General features: G+C 38.8%; 1 protein-coding gene across 2 annotated transcripts; it reads right to left on the reverse strand.

Annotated features, from left to right (window-relative positions):
- Positions 1 to 593: 593 nt before the first annotated feature.
- On the reverse strand, positions 594 to 8,323 carry C3AR1 (complement C3a receptor 1). Of its 2 annotated transcripts, none has more exons than XM_017652312.3 (2): positions 8,125 to 8,323; positions 594 to 3,772 (listed from the first exon to the last, which is right to left on the reverse strand). In XM_017652312.3, exon 2 carries the CDS (start codon positions 3,768 to 3,770, stop codon positions 2,328 to 2,330), a length of 1,443 nt encoding a protein of 480 aa, XP_017507801.1. In that variant the 5' UTR covers positions 3,771 to 3,772; positions 8,125 to 8,323; the 3' UTR covers positions 594 to 2,327. The 2 variants fall into 2 exon arrangements, with proteins under 2 accessions (XP_017507801.1, XP_017507800.1); XM_017652311.3 differs by having other exon boundaries at positions 594 to 3,777; positions 8,125 to 8,322.
- Positions 8,324 to 8,801: the final 478 nt, after the last annotated feature.

Consider the following 8,801-nt stretch of genomic DNA (forward strand, 5'->3'; position numbering starts at 1 on the left):
TCCCACTACTGTGTTTGTTAACCCTGAAGTTTTTATAAGACTGATGAGAAAGAAGAGCCATGTAAACCATACTGTTAACATTCCTTTTTCCAAATTCTATTAAATACAGTGAAATGTTGTTGGGAGAGGCAGCTTATACCCCCTGAAGCTTGGTGTGTGGACTAGGCCACCTTGCTGACATTTCTGAGATATTTTAAAGATTAAAGAGACTGCAGTTTGAGAAGGAGTTGGGTCCCTATCTGCAACTTCTGTGAACACTTTGAGGTACTCACCAGAGTTTTTCATCAGAAGTGAGGACATTCCAAATGTAAGAATTTTTTCAGAATATATGTCCAAGATAAATGGGACTCTCAGAAGGAGTCCAGACCTGCCAACTATTGAATCTTGTAACTGTGCTGAGATCGTTCACCCTAATGTCCTATACACTAGCTCCAGGAGTTTGGGACTCACACTCAGGGTCTTGTGAGATGTGCTGGGATTTCCAGAAGGCTTGCTAAGCCATTATAGCAATCCTACAGCTTCCCACCATGAAATTTATTTACTGTAGATTATGATATATTCTGAGTGTCAAACAAAAGAATCCATGAATCAGCTTTGTAAAGAACCATCAAAAAGCATATATTTATTCACATCAAATACATAAGCAGATTAAGCTGGAAGGTAGCATTGCAAATACTACATCATGTCAGATATTACCTTATCTTACAAAGAATTCCTAATGGTTTGAATTGACTACTTTATAATTTACTTGTAGTCCAGACCTTCACCTCATCTATTGAACAAATAATAGTGCCTTGCAAGCCTAAAGTATCTCATTTTTTAGATTAAGTCATTGTATTCAGCTTAGATGAGGCTATGTTGTATAAACTTGAAGTTTTAGAGGTTTAACACATAAAAGTTCATGTACAGAGAAAAATGAGAAGGTTATGTAGAGTTGAATAATGTTTTTTTAAAGCTATATATTGGCTGGAATGGATAGACAAGTTGAAAATGTGTGGTCATGAACGAATGAATATTGAGATGCTGGATAAAAAAGTAAAGAATGTGGATAAAATTCATCTTTCAAAACAAGAAGTCATTTTAACATGCTTGCAAAAACTAGCAGCATAAGCACATGACTTAGAAACATGGTTAAATAGAAGAAACATGTAAAATTGTTGTGAGTGTGAGTGTTATCTCTGGGAAGTGGGATTGGGAGGAGGGATTGGTTGGGCAGAGTGTGATGGGAAACTCCTTATATTTCATTATAAGCCTGGAATTCTCTTTAAATTATGTGCATGTATTGCTTTGGTAAAGGTAAGCAATTTTAAAAATGCAAAGGTATGTCTGGTAATTTTGGTGTGAAAGAAACATACCTAGAGTCACGTGTTTAGAAGTTGAATGGTACTCCTAAGGGTGCTCAGACAGGCTGGGGTGAATTCCAAAAGGGAGGCTCCACACCCACCCTCTTTTCTCCTTTCATTTGAGATGAGTTTCTTGAGAAATCTTAATTTGGAGCAAAAGGCAGGAAATAATCTGAATCTTATGAATTTAGACGTTATTAGAGGCACAAAGTCTAATGTGGAAGACAATTTAGAGGCAAAGGAGGAATAAGGGAATTGACAACTTAAGAAAAGGAATGAAAGATAGATGGCTCTATCAAAAGGCAGATAAACAGAGAAGGGAGATTCCTGAACCGCAGCTTACACACCATCTCATGAGTAAGTTTTTAGATGCCTTAGCAGTACGTCTACACAATATGCTACATAATACACAATGACAATAATGCTAAAATTTCATAGACTTCATCTTGAACCTTTTTTTTTTCATTCAAAAACATCACCACCATCAGCACAACAAAGCCATAGAGTAAATGATCATTTTTCATGCAGGTGGGACCAGAAGAAAAGGTTTTAAATTGAATCTGGGAGGGGACTTAGATAATACCAAAGAAAAAAATGTAGTGGTGGAAACATCATTTTAAAGCTGACTAGATTTTCATTCATCTCACATGGCTTAGTTTGGGATAGAAATAAACTAATTCTTGCAGAGATTCTCAAATTCAGCATTCATCAGAAACAAGAGAGCTTGTTAGAACACTTGCTGGGACCCACCCCCAGAGATTCTGATTCAGCAAGTCTGGGGTGGGACTTGAGACTCTGTGTTTCTAACAAGTTTCCAGGTGAAGCTGATGTCACTAGTCTGGGACCAGACTTTGAAGGCCTCTGGACTGATGCTTTGATGGTTTTTCCTGAAGGTCCCCTGCCCACCATATCCCTCATCCTTAGAAACATGTTGCCCTGGGTGAATTCCTAAGAACCTTTGCCCAGGGCAGCTGCTTCATATTTTCACACAGCTGTACTGATGCTATTTCTTCCCAAAGAGACTTTGTTTGGGGTACAGCTGGTAGAATGTGTGAGCTCCTCACTGAAAGCTGCCTCCAGAATGCCCTTCATGGACTGCCTTGCTTTCTTCCTAAAATCTTTCCCCAGGAGGGCATAGAGGAAGGGATTCAAGCAACTATTGGCAGATGCTAGAGCAAGGGACACATGGTCCCAGGACAGCAGAGCTTCTCTAGAGGGATTTTCTGAGTCAATCAGCAATAATAGGACTCCAACAATGTGGTACGGAGCCCAGCAGACAAGGAAGGCAACCACCACGGCTGTGGCCACTCGCAAGGTTTTGCTCCAAGACTTGTTAAAGCTGGCCCGTCGTAGTCGGAAAATGATGAGGCCGTAGCAGGTCACCATGACAACAAAGGGCAGCAGGAAACCTACCACTAGTCTAGTGATGGTCATTGCCACCAGGGCTGTTGGTACTTGAATGTCATATGCAAATTGGTATAAATTATCATCCTGGAAATAATATGTGTATAAATAATTGCTGGAAACACCAGAGAAAAGCTCTGAATCAGTAGAGAAAAAAGCATCAGAGTTGTCCAGAGGGGTAGTTCTGTGATCTTCAATGGGAAACCCACTGGGAATTGCAGGTGAGACCTCACCAGCAGACTTAAATAAATTATAATATGGATGTTGACCAGGTGATCTAGCTGCATCCACAGCAAGTGAGTCTCCAGAAGGTGTTTGCAATGCTTCAGAATATAGGACAGCAGTTGCTGTCCTAGGATGATCATTTGTTTGTAAAGAGAAAGATTCTAACCTGTCATCCATTTCCCCAGGCAGCTGAATGATGGAGTTGTTAACAGTCCTGTTTTCCAGCACATCAAAGGTGAAGTCTGAATAGTCTAGTGAGCTGTAGAGATCAAAATTGTAGCCACACATATTATGGTCATCTACAGTGAACATTTCCCGGTACATGAACACAGGTATACACATTATAAAGGCCACCACCCAAATACATCCACAGACGGTGAAAGCTGTCCTCACATTGCGGTGATTCTGGCACCAGATCGGCTTGAGCACCAAAAGACAGCGGTCCAGGCTAATGGCTGTTAGCAGGAAGACGCTGGCAAACATGTTGAGGATGATGACGGAGGGGATGAGCTTGCACAGGAGCCAGCCGTAGGGCCAGTGTCCCTGGAGAGCCAAGTGAGCCAGAGAAAAGGGCAAGGAGAGGCAGCAGAGAAAGTCTGCCAGCGTGAGATGGAGAAACCACACTGTGTTCACTGTTCGCTGCATCTTCAGGCCGGCCACCCACAGCACCAGCCCATTGCCTGGCAACCCCAACAGGAAAGTGAGGCTGAGGATGACCATGGAGAGAATTACCTGGGGTTTATCCCAGAGCTGTGAGGGGAGGTCAGTTGAATTGGTCTCAGCAGAGAAAGACTCCATTGCTAAACTTATATAAAAATATAAACAAAAAAATGTTAACACTATCATTTTAAAAAGTACCTATTCTTAGAAGTCTAACATTCTCCTGTAAAGATGTAGACCCACAAAGGCCTTCCCATCATTTTACTTTGTATTCCTTGACTTCACATTGAACCACGCACATTCTCTGATAAACAATTTAAAATCTACTGTATCAATTCAAATGTGTATCAAAGTAATAATTTCATTTCGAAGTCCTGTCAATGTAAGTTTCTCTCCTCTTTCTTGCACTTTCAATCTCTAATTTCCACTGGTTCCTTTCCTTACTTAACATCCCCTGTGAAAAACAAACCAACAAGCTAAATGGACAAATAGCAGCTTCTAGACCAGAGGTTCCCAGCTTGAAATCCATGAAAGGGCATGAGAAGCTGCTCCATCACCACCTGGAATGGTATGTGCAAGTGGAACTTTACATCAGCTTCATGTATCTGGGGGCAGAAGGTCTGTTCATTCCCTCCACCAGATTGTCATTCCCTCCACCAGAGAGGGGCTGCTCCAGACTCGGTATGTTTTTTAGATACAGCCTCAACTTTTCCTTTTGCTCTAAAATTTCTCTCAACTTCCTCACCACCCATCATTTGATTCTCATTTATTTGTTTTTTTATGAATATAACTGGAAAATAGCTTTATTATTAGAGAAGCAGTAAATAGGCATGAAGAAAATTGGAAAATATAGAAAGCAAAAATAAGAAAATAAAAATGTCTTTTATTTTTTATATGCCACCAGTCAATGGTTACTATTTTAGCACCTTAATTTACATCCTTCTGAATCTTTTATATATATGTGTGTGTGTGTGTGTGTGTGTATTTTTTGTTAAGCAAAATTTGACAAAACTACATCATGCTGTGCATATTGGTCTTTAAAATTTTTTAATTGTGGTAAAAAACATGTAACATAAAATTTAACATCTTAGCCATTTTTAATTGTATAGCTGTGTTAAGTATATTCACATTATTGTGCAACTGGTCTCCAGAATTTTTTCAGCTTGTGAAACTGAAACTGTGTACCTATTAGACATCTCCCTACTTCCCTCTTCCCCTAGCCCCTGGAAATCACCATTCTACTTTCTGTTTCTATGCATTTGATTATTCTAATACCTCATATGGATGGTATCATACAACATTCGTCATTTATAACTGGCTTATTTCATTTAGCATAATGTCCTCTAGGTTCATCATGTTGTAGCATGTGTCAGGATTTCCTTGCCTTTTTTTTATTAAGGTATTATTGATATACACTCTTAGGAAGGTTTCACATGAAAAAACAATGGGGTTACTACATTCACCCATATTATCGTGTCTCCCCCCATACCCCATTGCACTCACTGTCCATCAGTGTAGTAAGATGCCACAGAGTCACTATTTGCCTTCTCTGTGCTGCACTGTCTTCCCCATGATCTCCCCCACCATGTGTGCCAATCATAATACCCCTCAATCCCCTTCTCCCTCCTTCCCCTCCCACTTTCTCCCACTCCTCCCCTTTGGTAACCGCTAGTCCCTTCTTGGAGTCTGTGAGTGTTGCTGTTTTGTTCCTTCAGTTTTACTTAGTTGTTATACTCCCCAAATGAGGGAAAGGCTTACCTTGCTTTTTAAGGCTGAGTACTATCCCATTGTATGTTTCTACCACATTTTGCATATCCATTCATCTGTTGATAGACATTTGAGGGGCTTTCTCCTTTTAGCTATTGTGAATAATGCAGCTATGAGCATGGATGTAAATGCGTGTTTGTTTGACATACCGGGAACTTCACTGAGGCAGAAGGATCTGCTGCGGCACTGTCCCTAACTCATGTATAACTCTGTGTAAACAGTTCAGTCTAAATAGGCTTAAAGAGTGGCTGATGGACATAAGTGGCTCTAACAGTGACAACATTTTATCTTGGGCATTAAGTAAAGTAACTTTAACAGGTATTGTTTTTAAATCAAAATAATATATGATGCATGGTAAAAACAAAAAACAAAAAACTTATGCTAGAAAGTTTATAGCAAATAAGAGTTCTTTGCATTCCCAAAGCCTAGATCTACTCTTCAGAGGTAATAAATGCATATTATTTTATGAACTGCTTGCTTTTTTTACTTAGCAGTCTCCACATTATACATTAAGGTTGTACCTTAAGGAATATTTAGTCAATACCAATTTTTTCCAAATTGCCCCAAATTTCTTTTCTAGCTGATTTGCCCACAATCATATCCAGTCTAGGATCACACTTCGCATCAGGTTGTTGAGTTTCTTAAATCTCTTGATTTAGGATAGTTTCTCTTTTTTTTCAAGGATACTGGCTTGTTTTGAGATCTGTTGTTCTTACCACTTACTCCTTAACCCTTTGTAATTTGTCTTCTGCCCCTATCACTCCACTAAAATTTCCCCTAAATGACAAATCCAAGCATCTCTTTTTCTGTCTTCATCCTCTATAATATATGTCATTTGTTGCATTGACTCCTTAATACTCTCTTCTCTTGGCCTCTGTGACATTACTCCCCCCTAATTCTGAACCCTCCTGAAAACACACCCAGCTTCAAGCTGTCCTGAACAACTCACTATTCCATGTTAACGCTGTTATCTATTCCTTAGCTAATGCTGTTTACTTCTGTCTGGAACTATGTCCTTCACTTTAACCTCCTCCATCCTTAATCTCTACCTGTTGAAATCCTAGCCATTCTTCAAGATCAAGCTCAAATATTATATCTTCCTTGAAACCTCTCTCCTCTTATAATCCCAATTGGAAATCAGTTCTTCAGCCTCTTAAATTTGTGTCTGTGTGAGTTGAACCTCTTTTCATAGCCTCTGGACAATGACAAATCTTTTATTATAATAATTACTGTGGCTGTCTTATCTATTATTCTGGCCTTAAATTTCATCATGGCAAAAATGAGTCTCATTCTTAAATGCTTGTTCCATAGAATTTAGCACAATGCATTATATGACATAAACAACAAAGATTATTTGAATGGATGAATGCTCACTTTGGAGTTTCACTTTTTTTCTGTTTTCAACTAAATTAAAAATTCTTCTTCTCATCCATTTAATCCAGTAAGGATGCTGCCTCTTCTAACTTCCTTTTTGTTTTCCAGTTCCCAATTCTTCCTGATTGTAATAACATTTTATGTTTCCTTTCATAGAGGCCCAAAATACTTTTGTGACTTAGAAGTAGTTCTGCTGAGTTAACCAAATGTCACAGGGTCTTACATGATTAGCGGAAGTTAAAATAACTGAGTCAACAAAACAAAAAAGAAGAAGTAACTCTTATTCCCCTTACTTAATACTTAATACCATTAGGATTTCTGTTGTGCATGGCAGCTGATCTACTGTCCTTCTTTGACGTAGGATAAATGTACAGATCCACAAGAGAGAGAAGGATAGAGTTATAGAGTCCTGGGGCTGAAAGGAAACAGCTATCAACTCTCCTTGTTTCTATTTTTATTTTGCAGTTTTCAACACTGAATGCAGAAAATTAGGTGACTTTCACATATGCACATCTAGGAGGGTTCTCAGATCCTCAGTCCAATGACTGTCAGCCCATACCCCTTTCACCACAAAGAATCACAACTGAAAAGCCTTTGGTACTAAGACAGGCCAAGGTACTGACAGCTGCACAAATTGAAGCAATAAAGACAGAAAAGAGCAAAATTCCAAGATAAAGAATTGGAATTATCTGGGAGCTCATATATAATCTGTCTTAATGAAAGTATGTATGAGTCAGTGCCTTAAAAGTCTTTCAGAACAAGAGCACTTTTCACATTTCCCCAAGTGTTTTGGCTGAAAAGTACATTGACATTTAAGATAAGTAGAGGCTATTTTTTTTCTTCTTTTTTAGATTTCAATACTGAACTGGCCAACAGTAATCAAAACGATAAATAAAATACTGAAACTCAAACTCAACTATGAAAGGGAAAGAGCAGTAGATTCCAGGATCAAATACTAATGATATAATCACTAGAAATAAAGAATAAAAGAAAAAAAAGGAAATGGAATGAGAAAAATACACACACACACACATATAAAATAGATTATTCAATGATTCAAAAAGCAAAACAACTAGGGAAAGCTGGAATCAACGTTCAGAAGGAGAAACATAGCTAATTTAAGAGAGGGAAAAATAAGATAAAAATTCCTTGTTAGTTCTGGAATGAAAATAATAAGAGCGAAGTTAAACAAAATGTGGAATATTAAGAAAAAGACAGGTGTACATGGGCTAACACAAAAGTTGGGGACAGAATATAATGAAGGAAACTGAAGATAATGACCCTCAAATCGTTATCTATAATAAGCAAAACAAGCCAGGCACAAGTCACTGGTGGATCTAGATTTTCTTACCAAAAAGATGAGACAACGGCTGAAAGCTTCTGCACGGATCTGGTGGCCACCACTAGCCCTTTCTGGTCCTCACACTTAAATCACTATCAAGTCATGAAGTGTGTTTAGGAAACTTGCAGAGTGCTTCCCCTTCCAGCTCCCTGTTTGTTTCTGATGGTAAATGAAACTCTGCACTTTTGACTACCATCTGACTTCACAGAAGAGTTTCAAAGGCAGTCCCTTCTAAATGTTTCAGATAAAGATGAAAAAGCAGAAGTGGAAGGGCTTGAATCCCGGATGTTGCTGCAGTACACAGAGTACGTGTTAGAGAGAGTACTACATAGGTGTGTTCTGTTTTGTTTTAGAAATGAACAAAAATGACCCTCTGGTAGGTGAGGGTGAGGGTGGGAGTGGTTGGGAAGAATGACCTGCACACTCCCATATAATGAATCTCAAATAACATCTCTTATTAAATGGCTTAATATGTGTAAAGAAAGGTGCTAGGCCAAAAGCAGATTATTTAAACTATGTTGTAATCTCTAAAGATGCCCAATCTAGTGGGAATATGCACCCATACACAAAACACAGATTATAATGATAGCGATAAGGACAGAAAAGTAGTGGAAATTAACAGGTTGGGGTGTATTTAGCCTGGGGCATCAAGGAAAGCCCTGTGGTAGAACTAAGATCTGGCAGGT

The sequence above is a fragment of the Manis javanica genome, chromosome 15, assembly GCF_040802235.1.
Source record: "Manis javanica isolate MJ-LG chromosome 15, MJ_LKY, whole genome shotgun sequence".
Classification (NCBI taxonomy): Eukaryota; Metazoa; Chordata; class Mammalia; order Pholidota; family Manidae; genus Manis; species Manis javanica.

Bases quoted from the DNA above. Each gene is read 5' to 3' on its own strand.
- C3AR1 (XM_017652312.3), bottom strand. From the start codon at position 3,770: ATGGAGTCTTTCTCTGCTGAGACCAATTCAACTGACCTCCCCTCACAG.